Here is a 23,249-nt window from a genome sequence, read left to right on the forward strand (position 1 = left end):
TTCACAGGTTTCTCTGCAGAAGTAACAAAGCTGTGCTGGAGCCATTGCTGAATATTGATTTGTCAAATGTAGTTAATTATCAGGTTACTATCAAATATTTTGTGCCCATTTCTGATTTATACTCTTTGCTTATCAAAATGTGATCTCTGTCAAACCATGCAAAGGTGAGTTGTTTAAGGAACAGGAGCCAGGAGTAACTGAGCAAGAACAAGTGTGAACTCAGTTTGAGTGGGGTGGAAAGAAAAAATGTAAAAATGTCACGGTTGATCTTACAGTCTTTTGGAAAAAAATGTCACATTGGGCTGTATGGACAAAAATAACCTGAAATATCTGTCAAATATCCAGCTTTGCTTAGGACTGTTGGGATTGAGCTGAGGGCAGGATCTGGTTTAGGGCCCTGCAGCTCAGGGAAGATGAAAACTGAAAGGAGTGTAGAGCGCAGTGGTAAGAATGACCAGAGGATGTGAAATCATGACTAGCAGAAGGCTGAAAGAAATGTGGTGTTTAGACATCAGGTTCCCTTAGTTCATAAATGGATGCCTTTAAGGAGGGAATGTCGTTCCCACTGCTTCTGATAAATTGATTAAAACGTCAGATAGTTCAACTGCAGCAAGATCCCGTGAGCTGAGGGAGAGCTTTCTGGTGACAGGGCCTGGAGCAGATTGATGTGGGGCCTCCATTGTTACAGAACCGTGTCAGAAGTGGCCCTGGTGCAGCTGATCCCCCCTGGGGTGGGGAGATGGACCAGATGATCTTTTGGGGTCCCTTTTGGTGTTGATGGTCTGGTGCTCAGTCTCCACCTCGTGCTGTTTCTTGCATCAGAGTAAACAGTCTTGTACTTGCTGCTGAACCCTGGTGGCTTTGAAACAGAGCCAGGTCTCTTGGAAAGCTGTGTTTTGCATGATATTTTGATTATGACTAATGCATGTGTTGTTTTGGGGGCTTTTTCCTCCTCCAAAAGGTCAGTAATTTTAGTCCTTCAAGATCTTTCTACTTATGACTTTAACACCAGTTCTTCAGTTTCCTCTGTGCTATCTGTGAGTGTGACAGCAGCCAAAGGGAATTAACTTTTTCTCTGGAGTTTAACTGACATTTTTGTTGCCCATGACAGCACTGATGAGGACTGAATTTGATAAATGAAAAACTGATTCCAAGCCAGTTTTTTTGCTAATTTAGGTATTTAAAAGTATTGTCCAGTGTGTGCTTATCTCCCCAGCTCTTGCCCGGATATTTCCCTGTACAGCTTATACAATAGTGTGTTGTTTTTCTCCCTTTCCCTCAAGTAAGCACAGAAAATCCACACGGCTCAAACACGTCACGGGAAATGAAGCCAATCTGGCAGCAACACTTCTGCCTCCATTTGCCCAGCAATTTTGTAAGTTCTTTGCAAGATGGAATTGGGAGAACTCGCTGATGTGATCAGCAGCCCTCAGCTGGGGCAGTGAGGCCGGGGACACTGAGGGATGAGTGAGGTGCCAAGGGCTCCCTGCGGGACCTGGGCCAGTTCTCGGTGGCACCGCTGGATCCACAAGAGCCTCGGTCTCTCCTCAGGTGTGTGGAAGGCACTTCCCAGCCCAGGGGTGACAGTGAATTGGCCCAGTATGTGATCGAGGAACAGGCCACTTAACCCCTGCCAGGGGTTTGCAGGAAGTAGTTCAGAGATGATGAAAACCGAAACTCTTTCCAACTGGTGGAAGGGAAATACTGTGAGAGCGAGCCTGGCTCGCTGCAGGTTGTCTCTCAGCAAAGAAAGCTCTGTGATTTATGAGCTGTAAACCCAGATTCCAAAAAAGAAATATTAACAACTGATAAAAAGATGCTTTGGTTAGAATAAAAAAAGAATGCAGTCATGCCCACTGTATTTCAGTGCTGATCTGTCCTTTAGTTTATATCCCTTGCAGAGCCTTAACCTTTGGATTGTTGAGGAACCACCCAATTCACGGTTTCCTTTTCCAGGCAGTCAACAAACCCACGTTGTTTTCATGTGAAAATTCAAGGGCAGTTCCCATGACAGGTGGCAAATATTGACAGATAATGTTATAAAAGTCAGTTATGTCAGGTTCAATCAAAAGCCAAAAAATAACTCTTCCTAATGAAGGCAAGGAAGAGGCTGGAGGGGAGGTTACGTGCAGTGGCAGGTTGTGGGTTCTCAGAGTCAGATTTCTCCATCGGAATGTGCTCTTAAAACAGTTGTAGTGGAAACAGCAAAACCTCTCCAAACCCATCCAACTCCCAAATGTGAATCCCAGCACTTCCTGTGTGGAAAATAGCAGGGAAGAGCAGCAAGAATGTCTTTCATCCCAAAGCCAATTGTAATAGCTCCTAAATGTGGTCTGATTGCTAAGCAAGCAAAAGATGGGAACAAATAAATACTTTGGGATTTGTTTGTTTTGTGTTATTTGGAAAATTGTTGTGACCCGTTTGCAGGCAGTGAATCAGAGACACTTGCAGAATTAGTGCTAATCTCTTAGCACAGCTGGTACTGCAGTTATCAGGTAATTTGATCGATGCTTCCCATCCTTGCGCTGGAATCTGCAGCTGCTTTATCTGTGGAGAAGTGTGGAAGTATCTGAAGTTATGCCCTGTGTTAAGTGCATTTTCTTCATCTTTTTCTTTTTTCATACTTTCCCTAAACCATTAGGATTTTGCACACCAATGCACGGAAGATTTGATGAGTCTGGAACTGACTCAGAGGAGCACCTGGAAGTTTTTCACATATGAAGTAAAGAAGTGTCATGAAGTTGAAGGGTTTGCCTGAAATCTCCAGTCTGTTATTTCTATGATGCCCTAAAGGTTCCGATTGTTTGGCAAGAAATTAAAGAAAAAAAGCAAAAAAACCCCACAACTGTGCTGCTGTAGAAAACATTAATGAAAAAAATCAACTCCAAAAGGCCAGGATAAGGCTTGAAAGGTGGATTTGTGTTTTCACATTACAGCTTTGTGTGCCCTACCAAAATAACTGAGTAGTGCCACTGGTGCTGCTGAGAAAGCCGCTATTTTCACTGAAAGATCAATGAATTACTAAAACAGCTGAAGGCAAAAAGCTTCCCTTGACAAAACACTCGTAATCCACCGCCCAGGGGAGTCAACGGGAGAGCAAACGTGGTTTTAGTGCCTCGTTTCTGGAACTGCAATGCCCGAGCTCTCCTTGAGATGGTGCAGGTGACTCGCCCTGATCGGCTGGTGCTGTGTCAGGGGCCAGGGACAGCAAAGCCAAGCGCTAATTACAGCCCTCGGCTCCTCAGTTTGCTGGTTCTTTTCTTTTCAATTGTTTGGAACAAGTCTCTGAAAATTGGCAGCCTCTTCCAGCGAAGCTGCTGCTGCTGCTCTAACCATCAGCTTTTCTTATTTGTCCCCATTCTGCTTTTCCACTTTTTTTTTCCCCCCTCCCAATCTGCCCCTACACTGTGGCAGTATTTTGTTGACCTGGTGATTTATGATTTTTTTATAGAAAAAATTGTGAAGCGTGGGAATGAAGAAATCCTGGATGAAAACAGCTGGAGAAAAAGCATCTCAGAGGTGGAGTGAGGTATTTGGAGTAGTGGTAGGAAGAAAGGAAATTACTTATTGAGCTTACTGAGGCAGCAAAACGCTTGTGAGGAGTGTGTGCTCCAAGCTTTAAAACAAAGCTAAACCTTATTTCTTTATTCAAATAACACAAATATTCAGCAGTAGAAATTATTCTTTCAAGCCCTTTCCTTGTGATAATATCCCAGTCCTTCCTATACTTCTGTAAACTACAGACCCACCTGTAAACTTGTAATTTTACTGACTCCCCCAAAACTTCCGTCCTGTTTGTTGCCTCCATCCCCACCCCGTTATTTATAGCTGAAACAACATCCAACAAAAACTGCCCCTTACCAGGAAAGCTTCCCCTCCTTCTCCCTCTGCCTTCATTGGATCCTGCTCTGCACGGATCAGAGCAGGCAAATGTACCACCCACCTCTAGGAGGAAAACTGAGCTGCAGCCCTGGTGAAACATAAAGTTTATTTGGGTAAAGTGACGCAAAAATTCTTAAAGAGCTCTTTGGCAGCAGATTATCTGGAAATCAGACCATGTGAGGGGGACTGGTGTACAAAAACCTCCCCAAGGTGCTGAGTTGCCCACAGGCTGCGCTCCCGAGGCTGAAGTAAATGTGGGTGAAGGTCCCTCGGGCTTGGAGAACTCCAAGGGAAGAGCCTCAGACCGACCCCAGCCACAGGTACTTTATGATTTTGTCTCTAACACAGCGATGTCTGAAGTACTTTGTGAAATTCAGACAGACTCTGAGACGGCTTCTCCTCCGAGCCGACCTCCTGCAGCAGCAGACACTGGAGTTTCATTAACTTTCATTGCTCGTTGCCTCTTTCAGCTTCAGTTATAAAATCTGAAATCCTAATGACAGGCTGAAACCTGAACTCCAAGTTTTGTTCCTTTTTTAAGGCAGCTTTTGGGTCTTTGATTAATTTCTAAAACGTCGGGAAAATGTGCATCTAACAAAGTTTTGGGGGTGGAAAAAGGTACATTGATTTTTGGTGAAAGTTTGCTTTTGATTTTTTTTAAAAACTTTTAGTGCTTTTTCTCTCGCTTTTCTGCTGTGACATGCTCCACTCTGTCATGTTCAGGCACTTGTCCAGCAGTTGTGAGTGTTGGGAGACAAATGCCTGTAAGCAGAAAATGCTCCAGCAATCTGAAATGAAGAGTTCTGGCGGTTCACATAACTGCATTACAAATGTAAAGTTATTCAAAATTTCCAAAAAAAAAAGAATTAAACTATAAGGAAAGATGAATGAAAGCAGCAGAATCTGAAGGGGGGGAGAAAAAAGAAAAAAGCCAGTGCAAGCTGTTATTTGTTTTGAAAGGGTGAAGTGAGGTTTATTAACCACTATGAAGTTCTATTTTAAAAGGTAAATTGTTCCAGCACAGTAAATTATCCAACTCAATGGGACAGATTTATTGTAAGTAATAAATCTGAGGAGCATGTCCTATGTGTTTACAGTCAACCACCTTTACTGAGACCAACTGGCTTGCTGGGTTAGTTTGCTAAGAAATGTGGAAGTTTAAGTAAGGAATGTAAAGTAACTGAATACATAAATAGGCAAGGAAAACATGTTTTGACGTGCTAAGAAAGCCTGGGGGGGAAAGGATCATGCACTTGATGGATTTGGGTTCTTGAAAATGTTGTGGCATTTTTGTAATGTGGGTTGCCAGTTGTCAGACTTTTACCAGGGAAGGGCTCGAACACTTGGGCTGCATCTTCTGGTGCTTCTGGTGGCAAAGTGACTGTAATTTTCTTGGAGAGTTCTTTGTAAAGTTGTCTTATAGGAAGTGACAGCCGTGGGTCCATTTTCAAATTGCATGGGGTGTGATGTATTTCAGGCGGTCAAAATAAGAAAAAAATCCCCTAAGAACAGAATTTAATAACCCCCCTAAATTATTCCCGCACATGGAAAGAGCTTAAATACACTGCACACTTCCTGCTTTCCTCCCTGGAAATATAAACTGCTGAGTTTTCTCTGGTGACAGTGTTAGAGGCTGCAATGTTGGTTCTGTGTCCTGGTTTCTTTGCTGCTGCTCAGGTTTGAACTCTTTTTCCCAGCCCCTGGGTTTGCAGCTCTTGTTGATCTTCTCTCGTAGAACTGTTACAAATAACGAAGCCCATCTGAGGGATGAGTGTTTCGTAAGTAGAACTTGGAGCCTGAATAAAGGGCTGTAATTTGGGCATAGCCATTAACAAGCCACCTTCAGAGAAGCATCATCTGCTATTAAGGAATGGTGCTGTATTTGTTTGGTGATGTTTGCTGTGTTCTGACTCTTCCTTCAAGCTTAGACAAATAATTTGAGGAAGAATACAAAAGCAATATCTTCCCTCTAAGCTTATCTGTTTCCTTGCACTACACACAGACACTCTCAAGCCACGAAATGCATTTCCCCCTTCCTGTTCTTCAAATGACTGTCACCAATTTGGCAGCATTCCCACTAAAATACAGTGTCTGCCTTCTAAATGAAGTCTTAAAGGTAAAAATCTCTCTTTCCCGTGGACTTTTTAATTTCAGACTGAAACACGGATGAAATTGTGACGTAAAACTCTCGGCACAGGTTTATATTTCCCCAGTACTGCTGCTTCCAGAAGCACTGTTTTCCCTGTTTACCTGTGTTCAGCCTTATCTGGGAATACAGGAGTTAAGTGGAACTCTGTGGGAAGCAGACTTTTGTTCTCCCAGGAGGGCCATTGTCTCACCAGCACTACTTGCTGAGTGCACTTGCCCTCTGCTTTAGTAAGAATGTGAGCAAGCCCTTGGAGACCTGCAAATATTCATATACAGGGTCCGTTGTCACCTACACCCTGCAAATTTCCTATAAAACACTCACATTTTGGGCTGAGCCAAAGTACCCAAAATTTAAACATTTAAAATCACCAGCACTGGGATCAGACCTGCTACAACTCACTGGAACATAAATTTCGGTGGGTTTTGATCACTCTATCAAAACTCAGTTCAACTAGAGAAGAATATTTTGTATCCAACACCCCAATTCTGTGGCTACCAATTGTTTATGAAAATCAGGTTTTGAAATCCGAAATGCAAATGTCACACTTTCTGTCAGCTCCCCTAAGGCAAACGAGAATGGAAAAGGATATTCCAGGTACTGATTTTTTAATGAAATCAGTGTAACTGAACACACTCAAAATCAAAAGGCACTAATTTTTTTTGCATGATGAACCTAAATATGACTCGTGTATGACATGAGCCCAGTACCTGGAAACACCCAGGTATGAATCTGTCAGAGGGTCATGGCTCATATTTTGGCTCAGAGGTGAGAATGGTGCCTCCAGGTAAACAGCACAACCTTCTCCTGCATGGGATAAATGAGTTCAATCTCGTTCATAGTCATACAAACTTCTTGTTTGATATTCCAGATAAAAGTAATTTCCTTGGACTCCTTCCATTTATGCACAAGCCCGTGTGAACTGCAAGGTGTAATTGCAGTGGGGCGGACAGGGAACTTGTAACCATCTGAAATACTTTTTGATAAAAGTGATGATTTAGGTCAAGTTAACAGTTTGATTCTGTCTGCCAACACCCCGGGCTCACTCTTTGTCTTGAGGTTCAAAGTGCTTTAATTCCCTGCAAGTGGCTGCCTGTGAGCGGGAGGGACGGTGGGACCAGTTCTGCTGCAGGAATGTGGCTGGAGCTCCTCCACCAGCTTTGCTTTGTAAAATCAGCACCTGGAGTAAGAACAGGGTTTGCATGAAGTGAAATGTACACAAATCTATAAATTTTGCCGCTGTAATGACTTCTGCAGTCAGGCACAGGGGGCTGGACAAGCCCTGGGCTGCCCAGGCATTGCAACCACACCTCAAACACAGAAACCTCCAGGTGACTCGAGGCTTTCAGATTTGCCTCCTTGAAGCATCTGCTGCTTGCTGTATCTCAGCCTCATTGCTTTACTCTCCCCAGACACACTTTAAGTCCTTTCCTCCTTTAAAAAAAACCAAAGCAGCAGGAGAATCCCTTTGTTTTAAAGTGCTGGAAGGGTTTGTTTACTCTGCGGCAGAGCATTAAAGGGATTCCCACACTGCCACGAGAGGTCACTGCGTGCTCCAGAAATAAACAGGAGATGAGCCACCGGTTGTGCAAAAGGAAGCAGACCCCAGGCCAGGGATGCTCCTCGAGGATTGCCTTGCCAGAGGTGAAGGAGCCAAATTTGTGCCTCAAGGCTTTTACATCATTTGGGTCATGCAGGGCTTGTACATCTCCAGTGCTGGTTCGAGTTTAGCTCCACGTGGGAGGCAAATAAATATAATTTAATTAATATTTGGCTGATGTGAACTGCGTTGGTGGCTCCAGCCAAGCATGTACAAACACATGTCTTCAATTATCCATCTGAGTGTTTTCAACAAGCAAGCAAAGCAGGGAATAGTTGCGGTGGACACGCTGAGTGTTCCAGGGTCACTCCTCTTTAGTCACTCTTTGCACAGGGAGGGTGCCATTCCCAGCCTGGCACCTTCCACGTGTCCCCTGGATGGCATGAAAATGCTGAGGTGAAAACTGCCCTGCAGAACAATCTCTGGGCGGGAGACAAAGCACTGGGAGCCTCCCGGAGGAGCAAAGTCACGTTGGCCCAACACAGATGGAACCCAAGGGAAGGCACGGATATCTGTCCTCTTCCTCCTTTTATCTTTGCCTTCCCTTCCGTGGCTAATTAGGGGCGATAAGAAGCCAAGGTGCAGTTATGTAAGAGCGACCTTTGTAACAGCTCAGACAGAAAATAGGTAATAAACTGCCATTTCTGAGGTGGTTCACTGTCAGCAGCCAAGCACCTGAACTGCTGAGGAAGGAATGGAGGCTGAAGTGGGAAAATCCTTTTCCCTGGCTGCCTTCCCTGCTGTCCTAGCACACTTCCCAACCCCAAGAGCTCTGGTTCTGCAGCTGTTCACTGTTTGTGGCAGTTACAGTTCCTTCAAGTTGTTTTTTGGAACAAAGCAGGGGGAAAAGTACATTCTCCCGGAGTTCTTTACAGAGTAACGAAACCTTCTGATTCTGTAACAGTTATGTTTGCATGTGCCAGCTATGCCCCTGTGAACACCACTGCCTAGCCCTGCAGTCCGTCCCTCCAGAGATTTCCCAGGATAACTGACGAGCTGGAGCTCTGTTTCAGAAAAAAAAACAAAAAAACCCAACAAAAAAACCCAGTTCAAATTTCAGCTCAAGCCCCTGGAAATTCACGTGCCGTTTTGCATCTTTGAGGCTCAAACTACTGAAAATTCTACAGAAATATTTCAAATAATGTCCCATTTCTTTCCTGTGGTCTGCAGAAGACCAGAAGGAGCTTAGATCTGGATGGACAACGATCCTGATTGTCACAGAGTCTTGGATATCAACAACACACTCCACGCCCTCCCCTCAGTGAAGAAAGCACCAAGAGGTGTCTTTGTGCAGAAACAAAGGGCTTTGAAAGTACAGCAAGAGTTTAAGCCTCAGGTATGGAAAAATCAGTCCCAGGAGATAATGCAGTTAAATCAACATCCTTTACTGCTTTCCCATTTACAGGTCGCAGGTGTAAAGTCCAGAAGGGCTCAGGTTACTTTTCCATATTTCTACCTTATATTTAATATGCTCCATACAAGGGGAGGATTGGCTGTGGCCTTTCCTAGGAATTCTGTGTTGACACCAGTGGTGGTAGGACTGTTGCCATCTACCTAAGCTCTTTTGGGACATTTGGAAGGTTTAGGACTCCACAGACATTCGGGTTTTCTGGTCCTGCAGGTAAAAGAGAAACTCCTGTTCTTGACGTTTCGATCTTTGTGGATGATTAACTTATGGTAGCAAAGTACTTGCTCCTGTAAAAATTCACATTAATGATGCACTGCTTGCTTTGTGATGAAAGGGACGTTATTTGGGTAAAGACAGAAGGTAAGCCTGGAGAATTAGAGATTTCTGGGAGTTGTAACAACACCTTCAAGTGACTTTTATCCCAAGAATATCCTCCTGTTTGCTCTGCAGTTTGATAACTTTCCTTCTCTTTCTACTTGAACGGAGAAATGCTTAGGAGAGGTTTAACAATTTGTCTTTGCAAAAGGCTGAAAGCTGGGAAAAACGTGAGTTTTAATAGCTCTGGTAATCAGCAAATTCTAGAAATGAGCAAATAACCCCCCTTCCCTGCTTTAGTTTTTCCTGCAGTTAAAAAATGAAATCATGCTTATTGTTCTGCTGGGACATGACAACAGCAGTCACTGTTGTAAAATGCTTTGAGAAGTTAAAAATAGATGTAACTGTAATAATGTAACCTGTGGTGGCATGGTGTAGATTGTGTGACTCTTTGCTGGCTGTAAAGCAGGGTTGCAGCCCTGGGGAATTTACAGCCCAGAGGATCAGCTCCTGTTCCAGGGCTTTGTTGGGTAAAGGCAGTTGAGTATTTACATTACCTGAAGAAAGGAGCAGAAAACAAAGCACAACCTGCTGAATCACAGCTCTTTTTCTGCTCTCTTTGTTCTGAAGGAAAAGTTATCTGTGTCACATTTTTTCTTTATTTCAGGATGGTTTCTTTCCCTTGGATTCTGTTTTTAGCACACGTGAAGAGGGCAGGAAAAGCCAGGGATTCTGCCAGTGCCTGTTGTTTTGCCCACTACCCTCCCTGGGGCTGGAACCACAGTGTCAGCAGATCCAAACAGAAGGAAAGATGCTTTTATCAGCCCAAGGAGTCAAATAAAACTGGGGACAAGTTTTATCCTTTAGACTCACATGTTAGTTCTTAATCAAAAGAATCAGACTGAAGTTTATGATGTTTTGTTCTTGCTATTGGTGTTGACTGAGCCTCAAGTGTTAATTGAAGCAAAACCAGTGAGATTTAAATACTTTACTGAAGTTTCATTCGAGCCTTCTAGGTTTGCTGCTAAACATAGCAGACACTGTGGGATTCTCAAGAAAGGTGGTCATGAAATGCAATTTTTATATCCGTGGTTATCTCACACATCTTTAAATAATTCTTTTCCCTTCATACTGGGTGAATCTCGAAATTGCCCCAGGATGAGTGGACCAGTCACAGCTTATGAAAATGAATGTGCAAGTCACACTCAACTCTGACCTCGGTTTGCAAACTGGGAGTCCCAACAAGCTCCCTGGGTGTTCAAAGAGCAGAAGACAGCAGGACTGGGACTGCCTGCGAGGTGTCCAACAATGCCCAGAGCCCGGCACAGCTGCCTGAGAGGGTGTAAGGCAGGTACACCGACCTCTGCTGTGGAAGAGGATGACTTGTTTGCTTCCTTTCTCTGGACAAAATCCTGGCTGGATTATCAGCTCTGTGATTCACGTTGCATGCTGTGGTGGTAATTACTTCCAAGGGTATTTTAATCACAGAATCTGTCGGTTGTAACCTGCAAATTACCAGTATCACAGATTTGTAACTCTTTTTTTTTTTCATTTCTTAGATGGTGCCTCTGCCTTCAGTCTGATGGATTTAAGTATGGGAGAGGAATTCTAAAAGTGCTGGGAATAAAAGAGCGGGAAGACAAGCCACGAGGGGACTCTGTGCTGCTGCCTGTCTGCAAGTGAGCAGAACAAATCCCAGACAAAAATGGAAAAAAAGGCAACAAGCAACGAGACTGAGCCACTGACTTCCAAGACAGACTGTAACAAAGGAGAAGACTGTAAAGAGAACGGACTCCTGGTCAGGAACCCTAAATCTGCCCTCCGGCTGGTGGAGGATGGCAATAAAGTCCATCCCAGCCAGGGGGAGAAAGGGGAGGCCGCTCAGATCTCCAATGGTTATTCAGCAGTTCAGAGCTCAGCCCCCTGCAACGGGATGGGAGAGGGGGAGGATGCCCAGGGCACGGCCCCGGCAGCCACCACCACCACCACCACCACCACGTCCACCACCTGCGGGGCCGAGGGGCAGCAGCAGCTGATGGAGCTGGAAGACAGAGAGACCTGGAGTAAAAAAATTGACTTTCTCCTCTCTGTCATTGGATATGCAGTGGATCTGGGAAATGTGTGGAGGTTTCCTTATATATGCTACCAAAATGGAGGAGGTCAGTGCCCAGCCCTGTAGGCTGTTCCTTAATGCTGAACTTCCTTGCTTAGAAATGGGTGATTAGAATGGCTTTTAAATTATCATGTGTAACAAATGACCAGAGGGAAATGATTTACTTTTTAAGCTGACTGGAAAACCTAAATATTGGGATAGGATAATGTTAAGATGAAAGAAAAACTACTCAGCAAGGTTTAAAAAATCAGTGTATAATGAGAAGCTGAGAGCCAATTATGTGCACAATCACCCTCCAACAGGAAAGACTCAATCCCTGTCCAAAGGAGTATTTTAAAGTCAGATAATCCAACATGTCAAAACCAACTCATGAGGAAGGCCAGGTCTTAGACTCACTGGCACAAGAGGCAAAATATAAATCTAAAATCTAATCAAGGAGATCTTGGAAAGGACTTTTGTCTCCTTGATGTAACAAAGGCATTTTGCTGACTAAATTAATAATTTTATCTGTAGCCCATCTCACAGCTCTACCCAATCTCACAGCTGCCCCCACTGTAGACAGTAAAGTCTTGGTGAATTCTGCATGTGCTGGTTATAGAAATATAAGAAATTTGGCCTGAGTGCTGCTTCTTGTTCACTCTCTCAGAAGTTACCCTTACAGAAAATCCCACAATAATTCACTGTGTTGCACCGGCTACAGAGGGGGATATGCATTTTCCCTGTGGGATAAAAGGAACTCCTGTTTATGGAGTGCTGGTGCTGTTGGAATAAAGTCCTGTGAAGAGTTACAGTCATGTGCTTTCTCTCTTGCAGGAGCCTTCCTCATTCCTTACACCATCATGGCCATCTTCGGAGGGATTCCCCTCTTCTACATGGAATTAGCACTAGGACAGTACCACAGGAATGGCTGTATTTCCATTTGGAGAAAAATATGTCCTATATTCAAAGGTAAAGATGGGGAAAGGGAACTTTCTGAGTAACTGGAAAATTTTCCTATAAAGATGAAAACGAGGAAAATCTCATGAAACCACATAAGGCTTGTTCTACACAAGATTTTGGTTTTACAAAGAAAGATTTCCTAAAATTCTGTGTATACCTGCATGTGTGTGTACAGTTGTGTACACCTGTAATATGCAGCTCTCAAATTGATTAGATAGAGGCCAGGCCACCTCTCTGACCCAAGCCTGAAAATACAAATAAAAGATAGGAAAAGGAGGTGTTCTATAGGCTCATTTACTCCTGTTCCCAGTGTTATAACTCTGGCCTTGTCGCTTTTGTGACTGCCAAGATGCCTATTTCTAAATTCCAGAAATTTAGGAACAGATGGAAAAAAATCTCTACAAGCATGTTCTGTCTTGACTGAGGATGTTTTACTGGAATCAGAGCCTGAGTGTTTCTGAAGGCACATGAAATTCCAGCGTTGCAAACACTTGAGAGGGTATAGTTAAGTCCTGCAGAGCTGCCCTAGAAAGTTACTCCTGGTAGTTGATGTGATAACCAATTCCTCTTATTTTTGGGCTTAACTTTACACTGACTGCATGCAATTATCTCCTGCCCCCTCCTAGGAATTGGCTTTGCCATCTGTATAATAGATCTTTACGTAGCCTCCTACTACAACACCATCATGGCTTGGGCCTTTTACTACCTCATCTCCTCCTTCACGGCGGAGCTGCCGTGGACCAGCTGCACAAACCCCTGGAACACGGGCAACTGCACCAACTACTTCAGCAAGGACAACGTCAGCTGGGCCCTGCACTCCACCTCTCCCGCAGAGGAATTTTATACGTAAGTGCATGTAAGTGAGGACGGGGATAGGAGACAGAGTGGTGGAGCAGGGAGCAAGCTCTTCCTCGGAGGAGAACAGGGCTTGATGGTAACGGTACCCTCTTCTGAACCACTCAAATTGCTGAATATTTGTAGGGTGTGGAAGCTTAGGGTGTATGGGGGTACTCAGCTGTCATCACTTGTTATCCCCCCATGTGCCATCAACATCAAACTTTTAGCTAAAAATAAAATAAATGGGAAATCACATGATCCAAAGGCTACTTAGCAAGGCCTCAGGATTCCTTGTCATGCTCACACCACGGTATGGGACTGTTCAAAGCAAACTTAGTGTGAGCATTTGTTAAAAAAAACATACCTACACTGTGTTTTTGTTTCCTCTTTCAGCCGCCAGGTTCTACAGGTGCACAGGTCTGAGGGGCTGGATGACCTGGGGGGCATCAGCTGGCAACTGACCCTCTGCTTGTTGTTAATCTTCACCATCGTGTACTTCAGCATCTGGAAAGGGGTCAAAACATCTGGCAAGGTGAATGCCAAAGCAGGACAAATCAGCTTGGTACAGGACAGTGTAGAGGCAGCTCTGAAAGAGCCAGTTAACTGTCAGGGAATTGTCTCAGACTGTGTTCCAGACAGGGATTACAGGCTGATGTATTTGGGAATGCTGCAGAGTGATTGCTATTGTTACCCAAGTGATGTATGACAGCAGCAGGTTACACCCTTGTTCCCTGGGCAAGAACAGCCCTGCCAAGGAGAGCGGGTGCAGATGTGCGAACTGCCTGTGTGCAGACCTTCAGAGAAGCTCGTGGGAAGATGTTATAAATCCTAAGAGATATAATATAAATATCTCATTCTTATTATTCCCTGTTAAATTTCTACCCGTGGCAAACGCTGTGTTACCATTTCCCCTCGCAGGTGGTTTGGGTGACAGCCACGTTCCCTTACATCATCCTCTTCATCCTGCTGGTGAGAGGTGCAACCCTGCCTGGGGCTTGGAGAGGGGTCCTCTACTACTTGAAACCTGACTGGCAGAAACTCCTGGCCACTGAGGTAAAAAACATGATCAAAGGGCAGAGATTTGCTCTTACAGCCTGTCAGTGTGTGTATCAACACATACATACCTCAGTGTCTAAAAGAGCATGACTGAACATGTCTTAGCATGGACTTAAAAACCTGACTCCATGCTCTTGTTTAAACAGTCCTGCTATTCCTTCCATAATTATGAAGAATTTTAAAGATTAGAGTTCACCATCACTGGCAGAATTCCCATACAGTGTGTGAATAGAATCAGTGGTATGATTAGAAAGGAAACAAGTGACCAGTTTTTCACCAGAAAAATGGTGAACGGGCTGTGGAGGAGGAATAAATCAGTTAGGCCTGCATGCACCTCCAAAATCTGGAAGGAAAGGAGGGATGAGGACAAGACTGAGTGAACCAATAAACCCCAGGCACTCCAGTATCTGATTCAGCCCTGAACTCTGTGGATGACAAACAGTCCATCAGGCCCAAGGCTGCATTTACTTCACTGCCTGGGAAAGTGTCTAGTGAGGAGGGCGATGGAAAAAAACCCCAAAGCAATAAATACTACAAACACACAGATTAAAAATTTCTAATGTTTGCAAGTCTGGTGCTGCCCAGCTGATATGGAGAGTTCTGAATGAAGAGGAAATGAAAAGACACCGGTCTCTGATAAAGCAGCATCTCCAATAAGGAACCACATCTCCTGCAAAAGCAATAAAGGGCATTGATATTGTATTGGATGTATCTGGAGTGAGGACAGCAGATTGCAATCTGTGTGCTGGCCGATGACAGAGCTCTGTCTGGGTGATACAGGACGGCCTCACACGATGGAAGAGAATATTAGAAATGAGTTGTAATGAACTCCATGTTTCAATCAAAAGAGGGTAAATGAATGAGGACTTTCACCTTCAGAAAGAGAACTGATATTGTACTTTAGCACATTACTCATTAGGGCTGTGGCCACTCTTCAAGTACAACAGGCTTTTCATAACGAGATGATCCCACTTGCATCTGTCATGGCTACAACAAAGCTGAATTGAGTCCTAAGGACCAGAACTGCTCCCACACTGTCAAATGTATTTCCATAAATCTAGGAAGAACCTGGACTGTGATCACCTACTGCTTAGCCTGGAAGACACAAAGCCAAACACAGGACTACTCCAGAGCACACAGAGCTGGGAGGAAGATGGCAAAATCATGGATAGAAAGTTCCCTATACACTGCAAAACTTGTGTTAAACTGATCCCAGGCAATCTAAGATGCTGCCACAAGTGAAACTGCCACAACAGTGTGGAGATACAAGAAGCACCCTATAGGCACCAAAATCAGAGTAGATATTTACAGCTCTCACACATCTACAATAAACATTCATATTTCACAAAGTGTCTGTTAGACCAGGACTAGGACACAGGCAGAGCAGTGAGAAACCCTTTTGTAGGCCTAAGTGATATTCTGAATATGCCAAACCTATTCAACCTGTTTCATGTCATTTTTTCCTTGACTTTCAATATTTTTCAGGTTTGGGTGGATGCAGCAGCTCAGATTTTTTTCTCCCTGGGACCAGGTTTTGGGGTCCTGTTGGCTTATGCCAGCTACAACAAATTCCACAACAACTGCTACCAGTGAGTTCTACCTTTTTCTATAAGCAAAATCGAGTTTAAAATTGTAACTGTGGGTATGGATGAAAAAGAAACGCAGTGCTGGTGAAAGGCATTGGAATGTCAGACCTGTGCACATACAAATCAGACAGAAGTGTAACAGAACAGAAATCCTTATTGCCAGAACCTGCAATCTAAAGCATTTCTCCTCTGCTGTGCCCACCTTAAAGAGAAATAATTTTTACCAGTTACAGCTGAGGTCTAAGGTGTAGAAAATTGTGGCACCAAAACAGAATAAACCCCTGCCAAACCATCACATTGTAATTGTTTAATCTTAGGAAATGACTTTATGGTCTTCAGCTGAAAGGCAATTTATAGTTGTTTCCTTGTTAACATGAAAAAATTCTATTTCTAACTTATGAAATAAAATCCTCAATCCTTTAATATTCCTATAGTAATTCCTATTCTTTTAAGCCAGCCAGCATTCAATCTAGTGTCAGACTAATGTTACAGCACCTGTTTGAATTTGAAAAAGTCGTCATGGTTGTTTTTTTTTTTAACTTTCAAACCTGCTGCTTGTTTCCCCCCCTGTATTCTCCAAGATTTTCTAGGAGTCTGTCAGATTGTTAACTCACCCCACGTGGTTGTAAAGTACCCTTTGCAGCAGGGGCACATTCCCTGATGTGAGTTAGGTCTTCTGTTGCAGAGATGCTCTGGTTACCAGCACCGTGAACTGCCTGACCAGTTTTGTGTCTGGATTTGTCATCTTCACCGTGCTGGGGTACATGGCCGAGATGAGGAACGAAGATGTGTCAGAGGTTGCCAAAGACACTGGTAGGTGAATGCTCTTACACACCTCAAACTGCTTCTAAGAAAGAGCGTATTTGTGTGTTATCTTCTAGATTGAGAACAGCCCAAGAGATGAGCAATATTTAGTGTATAATTTGGGACACTGACTTCATGATGAGGGAAAAAAAAAAATATTAGCCCATAAGTACAGCACATGCAAGTCATCCTGCAGCTTCACATACGTGGTGGTAACAGCCTGTGGGGAGTTTTCCCCTGGGAGATAACATTTCAGTGACCCAGCCTGCCCTCCCAGCAGCAGCCCTGGCTGACAATTATCCCAATTCTCTGACTCCAGGCCCCAGCCTGCTCTTCATCACGTACGCCGAGGCCATTGCCAACATGCCGGCTTCCACCTTCTTTGCCATCATCTTCTTCCTGATGCTGCTCACGCTGGGACTGGACAGCACGGTGAGTAGTGGGGCTCTCACATCCTCCATGTGTGGCCTCACCCCTCCAGAGAGCACAGAAACAGAACTGCAAACACTGCACTGTCCCTGGGGGGTTTACAGCAGGATTGGCAACTCCAGGTACTGTCTGTAAGACAGCAACTACTACACCAATTTTTGCCTAAATATAATGAAATGATTTGTCACTGTCATACTGTGACAACTCCTAACAGACCCAGAAACACAACCAAAGCACTTGATTCACAAACCCCGATTAAATGCAGCCTTCCAGGCTCTCTCTTGTAAACCTACAAAGCAATTATTAAATTCGGGAAGTTTTTCTCACAAATTGGACTTATATCGTGGGAACTGGAGGTTGCCCTCCCAAAAGCACTGTGAGAAGGAGACACACTAAGAGCCTATCGTGTGAGCCTGGTTTTACAGATGGAGAATTAGCTCCTTCCAGCAAGGCTGAATTCAGCTGATTTAACCATCTGGTTCTACTGAACCCCCTCCCACTTGTCCACATCCTGTAACACAGAACTGCCTCTGGATGACAGTCCATTCCTGCAGGCACCTGAAGACCAAATCCCCACCCTAAAGAGCTTTAAAGCTCTGAGGAGAGCCTTGTCTAAACAGCAGCCACCCCACCCCTAGAGCAGAACAAAGCCCCAGTGTTTCCTGTGTAAAGCTCCTTTAAGCACTCAAACACACGTCTAAGCAGGTAACACTGCCCTCTATTTTCCAGTGATTTTTCCATGCTTTTCAGTTTGCAGGACTAGAGGGAGTGATTACCGGAGTCCTGGATGAATTCCCACATGTCTGGGGCAAACGCAGGGAATTGTTCGTCCTTGGGCTGACCATTGTTTGCTTCCTGGGCTCACTGGCGACCCTGACATTTGTGAGTATTTCAGCCCTTCCCAGCCCTCCTCGCCGGCACTTTCCTGCAAATGACAGCTCAGAGAGGGTGGTGTTTTTTCAAGCCATCAAATTAAATCCCCATCCTGTTTTCTTTATACAATAGGAATCTATTACTTGGAATAAACGTGAACACTGTTTCACTAGGAAATGTATGGCTGCTCCAGCTGCTGCATCAGTCACCAGACAGCCCTCCACATTTTGCCTGTGGTTTACTTCTTGTTCCCAGAAAACTCCACGTTCAAAAATAAAATGACTTGTTATAATTTTCCCAATGTTTAAAATGTATTTTGAATTTAATGATCTGCTAGAAAATGCTGTAACTGACTGTTGCCGTTCTCCAAAAATTTCTAGTAATGAATTTCCTGGATATCCCTCACTGTAGCAGACCAGGAATCATGATTAGTCACACCAGAGTCCCTGTGGGGCTTGTGGATTTCATTCTCACAAGAAATTTTTGAATAATGCGTGTAATGACCATAAGGGAAGAAGAAAAAAATACTTGGCTTTCCTGTCATGTTTCACTCCACTTGCTCATTTATGTGGAACTTCCTTCTCTTTTAAAGTGTTTGCTCCACAAGGATGATTAGTTCCTCCCCAAGGGGTCTCCTCCTTCATGATTCGAGACCCCAGATGAGGAGAAAGCAAAGTAACACTTTATTTATTTCCTGTTCAGTTGCTATGACTCGGAGCAAGATGCCATCATGGAAGGCAGGCAAAAGCCATCCTGCCAACCACCACCAAATCCCACTTTGTGCAGTAAAACCCAGGCAGAACTGGCAGCAGGTTTTGGGTTTTCCACCCTTTGGACTGGTGAGGGATGTCCACAGAGAGCGAGCAGATCACCAAGGATTTCCCTGGCAGGAACTGCCACAAAGGGACAGAACTGAGTGAATTTCCCACCTGAGAATAAGCAGCATTTCCATCCCTGGGTCCCTGGGGCACTGACAGTTTGCTGTCCTTTCCAGGGGGGAGCATACGTGGTGAAGCTGTTTGAGGAATACGCCACCGGTCCAGCTGTCCTGACCGTCGTGTTCCTGGAGGCAGTCGCTGTGTCCTGGTTCTATGGTAGGTCTACAAACACTCCTGGGCTTCTGCAGTGCAGAATTTCCTCAGTTTCTGCAGACAAAGATCACTGATGTCTCCAGAAAAAGTTTACAAAACGTTTTACAAACTCACCGATTCCTAAATCTGTGAGAATTAATATTGTCCTCTGACAGAAGTACACAGATACCTAAGAGTAACAGGAGATGTAATTCAGACCAATGAAGGATTTAATATAATTAAGAGTTAGAGGAACAAAACAGTCTTTGGTGATGGATTCTGAATTTACTTCCTAGGCATAAAAAACACTGAGCATCCGCTTGGGGAAAACTTAGACCTGCTGTCACCCCTCTTTTCCTGTTTGTCTCCACAGGCATCACCCAGTTCTGCAACGACGTGAAGGAAATGCTGGGCTCTGCCCCAGGCTGGTACTGGCGACTTTGCTGGGTGGCAATTAGTCCCCTCTTCCTTCTGGTGAGTTTTCTTCAGAGCTTTCTCTTACCACTGAGCAGTGCAGTTCCTCAGACCTCGAAATTCTGGAATTTTCTCGCCAAGTTCTTTAGTAACAATTTTTGTTGAGCCAAAAAGGCTCAATTCACGACAAAGCCAATGTAATGCTGCAAGGTCTCGTTACTAAATCATGATTTTAAGGATTTTTGTGGATGAGTTAGCTAAGTAAGTCTGGGTCCTGAATGACTGTCCTCCTTCCCTCTGCTGAACAAATTTACCTTGTTTGGTTGCTTTATGTTTATCTCAGCAAAATGAAGTAATAAAAGCTGATGAAACAACACACTGTCAGAGCAAAACCGAGGTAAGCAAATACACTCTGACCGACGACTTCAGCATATTCAACTTAAATTTTACAGCAGTTAATTACAGCCTTTATAAATCTGTAATTCAGAATGGGAAATACTGTCCAAATATTTGACTTGGCAGTATTATTGATAACATTTGAACATAAAGTGTTCATTTCCTGATTCAAAATTAGTTCACGCTGTCTTTTATTCTGACTGGCCTTAGTGGAAGCAGAGCAGGTCAAGATGGAGTTTATGGAGCACAGAATGTAGATTTAAGGCCTGCAGAGTGAATTCAAAGCACTTGTCATGATCAAGGCATAATTAACAGACTTTCATCTTATTACCCCTAGAAAGAGAAGGGATGAAAAGGCTATAAATAAAAATGTGACACCACAGTAATTTCTGTAGAACTGCCCCCTTTGTGATCCTAAACCAGCAAAATAAACAGAGGCACAGAGCTCTGGGGATGTGGTGACCAGGCAGAGCTACCTGCATTCCCTGGGGGAATTAATCCAAACTAAGGAAAGCTCAGAGGGCAGGATGTCATTTCCATATGGAAATTTTCCTGGGAATCTTGAGCTCCCGATGATACTCTGGAAAAAACAGAGATCCTTCTGAAGGCAGTGCAAGTATTATTCCCGTGATATTCAACTAAAAGCATTTGTTGTTTCATAGGACATTTTCCAGCCACGAATGATTGCTCAGGAAAATGATCAAACAGCATTAACCAAGCTGACATTTTTTCCTTTTCCTGTATTGACAGAGAGCAGTGCAGTGTGGAGAGAATCTGCTTTGGAAAGCATCACTTTGGTCTTTGTTTTGTGGTTTGTTGTTGGTTTTCTGTTTCTTTTTAAAATCCATACTAATGTAATTCAGGATTTTTTCAGTGTCAGCATACGTTGAGTCCTACTAATTTATTTATTTCAATGCTAGGCAGGAGCACAGAATTCCCCAGAGTGTGTGCCACCAAAATCCATTTATTCATCCTTCATTCTCTCTCTTTTTCAGTTTGTCACGTGCAGCTTTCTGTCCAACCCTCCTGAGCTGAGGCTTTTTGAATACGATTATCCCTACTGGACCACAGTGCTGGGTTATTGCATAGGAACCTCCTCCATCATCTTCATCCCCATCTACATGGTCTATCGGTTGATCGTCACTCCAGGAACACTTAAGGAGGTATCCAAGATACTCTGTTGCTTCTGGTTGATGTTAGGAAGGAGGTGATGGCCATAAATATTATGAGTAGGTTTTTCTAGGGACTGCTGACCTGGGATTTGGCTGTTCTGTTCCTGGTCAGCTGAATGCCAATTGACTTCTGCCCATTCTGATGGATCCAAAAGTCTCCTCAAGTCTTACTGAGGCCACTGACACATTCTCATAAAATATTATGTCATGTAATTTTTTTAAGCTCTGCTGAACTAGAAATCACCTCAGACACTGTCATGCAAATGAGGCAGTGAAAGGCTGGTTCCCTCAGGTATATCTGTAAGAAAGGCTTCTTTTTCTCTCCCATATTTGGTAAGATTTATCTGCCATAAATCTGTGGCAGCCTGTGAGGACAATTTTGGGATTTACTGCAAGTTCAAATAAATACCAGTTCATAAAGAATATGTTCAGCTGGCTCAGGGTATCCAAGTAAACAGGAAAGTCCTAAAGCACCAATACAACACTGCCAAGCCTTGATTCCAACTATGTTACAAATAATTAAAAAAGTCACTGTGTACTTCTATAGCACTTTACACCTTCATAGTGCTGAGACAACAGAGGCCTGAAGTAATGAGTGGTAGCAGTTCAGGAGTAGTTCAACAGTTCAGTAGTTCTGCAAGAGGTGTAACTCAAAGTTGTATTTTATTATAAATCTCTTTCTAAATGGCTGTCATGTATTACCTCTAAAATTAATCAATTTTTATACTGACTGCTCTCCAACAGCGTATTCTGAAAAGCATCACTCCAGAAACAGCTACAGAAATTCCCTTTGGAGACATCCGCATGAACGCCGTATAAACCACCCCCCTGGGTTTGGGGGGACAGAGGGGAGCAGAAGATGTCACTGTCCCCACACTCCCCCCTCCTCCCCCAAGAATCCCCTTTCCAGCTGAGACAACAAACAGAGGGGTTTTCCATGGAAGCTGCATCACTGGAAACGTGATGCCTCCAGCACATTCCTCCAAGCAATTCACCGAAATCCTCTGTGCACTTCCAAGCAGGCTGAACCGGGAACTCCCTCCCTCTGGAACACGAGGACTCTGATGTGCTTGGGAACATCCCTGCTCCCCCTGTGGGCACTGGGTGACTGCAGCAGCCACTGCAGGCCGGGGGGATGGCTTAGGTGTGAACCCCAGCCTGTGGCAGTGCTCCCGTACCCTCCTCAGTGTGCTCCTTCGTCCTGGGCAATGTCGTATTCGCTTTAAGGTTCTAAATCGCTTCAACTACGTGGGAAATGCAGAACTACTGCTGACAGCCACCCATCACTCGAGTGACACAGGGGTTTAGAAACCAGGAACAAAAAAAAAACATAGTTAATCCCCTAGGTTTGTAGTGGAGGAGGGAGAGGAAACAATCCTGATGTTTTAGGCTTCACTTTCCTTTAGACCAAGTGGTTGAAATACTGAGAAATTGATTTAATTTATTTATATCATTGCCTTTTTTCTTCCTTTCACATATTCACCTGAAAACGTGTAAACCAACCAATATTTATCAGGTAGCTCAACAAGTAGCCATATATTAAATATCAGTTTTGTACAAAACCCACTTATATTGATACCAGATGGGCTGCACTGCAATTACAAGTGTTTTGAGGCAAAAATTTCCTTCTCTTCAGCTCACCTTCCACTCATCTATCACACGAGTATATCCCGCCCTCTGTTCTGAACAGTGAAAAGGAAGTGATGAAACTGGTAAATTCGGACCATCTTTGCCTTCTAAAGAGAATTAAACTGGAGTTTTAGCTGTACAGAACTAAGTATTCCCTCCACCTTGTACATGACGCGCCTGTATTAATTTATGCAGCTGTTTAGTTACAAGTGTTGCAAGCTGATTGTAAGTCATCAGTATGTGCCTTGTACTGTAAACTGTTATTGTAATAAATTTAATATTCATAAACCATCTGCAGACGTCTCTTGTGCCTCACTCTTATGGGAAGAACAAAGATAAAATCTCAATTCTCAGTAAAAGCAGAATATCTAGTCCAGCTGACGATCTCAGCAAGGCCTCTGACAGAAAGCAGAGGATTCCCTTCATTGTTTGAACCCTGGCCCACAGATAAACACTCCTTCTTTCCATTCCAGCAGAAGGACCAACACTCATTACATTTGTTTAGACAAAGGAGCAAATCCAAACTCCTCCACACTTGGAGTAAGTGCTCAGCTGCTTGATTAGCTTACAGATGAAACTC

The 23,249-nt window shown here is 43.9% G+C and overlaps 1 protein-coding gene across 2 annotated transcripts; it reads left to right on the forward strand.

Annotated features, from left to right (window-relative positions):
- The first annotated feature begins 3,890 nt into the window (after window positions 1-3,890).
- SLC6A4 (solute carrier family 6 member 4) lies at window positions 3,891-22,960 on the forward strand. Of its 2 annotated transcripts, XM_050321761.1 has the most exons (15): window positions 3,891-4,202; window positions 8,799-8,964; window positions 10,911-11,510; window positions 12,278-12,412; window positions 13,030-13,249; window positions 13,634-13,772; window positions 14,159-14,293; window positions 15,782-15,885; window positions 16,568-16,695; window positions 17,006-17,118; window positions 17,866-17,997; window positions 18,983-19,082; window positions 19,432-19,532; window positions 20,864-21,031; window positions 21,785-22,960. In XM_050321761.1, the coding sequence occupies exons 3-15, from the start codon at window positions 11,057-11,059 to the stop codon at window positions 21,857-21,859; spliced, it is 2,004 nt and encodes a 667-aa protein (XP_050177718.1). In that variant the 5' UTR covers window positions 3,891-4,202; window positions 8,799-8,964; window positions 10,911-11,056; the 3' UTR covers window positions 21,860-22,960. The 2 variants fall into 2 exon arrangements, with proteins under 2 accessions (XP_050177718.1, XP_050177717.1); XM_050321760.1 differs by lacking the exon at window positions 8,799-8,964.
- Window positions 22,961-23,249: the final 289 nt, after the last annotated feature.

Source organism: Myiozetetes cayanensis, unplaced genomic scaffold (assembly GCF_022539395.1).
Source record: "Myiozetetes cayanensis isolate MyiCay16 unplaced genomic scaffold, myiCay2020 scf27, whole genome shotgun sequence".
In the NCBI taxonomy this organism is placed as follows: domain Eukaryota; kingdom Metazoa; phylum Chordata; class Aves; order Passeriformes; family Tyrannidae; genus Myiozetetes; species Myiozetetes cayanensis.

Bases quoted from the DNA above. Each gene is read 5' to 3' on its own strand.
- SLC6A4 (XM_050321761.1), top strand. From the start codon at position 11,057: ATGGAAAAAAAGGCAACAAGCAACGAGACTGAGCCACTGACTTCCAAG. The intron at 12,413-13,029 runs GTAAAGATGGGG...GCCCCCTCCTAG, and splicing joins AATATGTCCTATATTCAAAG to GAATTGGCTTTGCCATCTGT. The intron at 19,083-19,431 runs GTAGGTCTACAA...TTGTCTCCACAG, and splicing joins CGCTGTGTCCTGGTTCTATG to GCATCACCCAGTTCTGCAAC.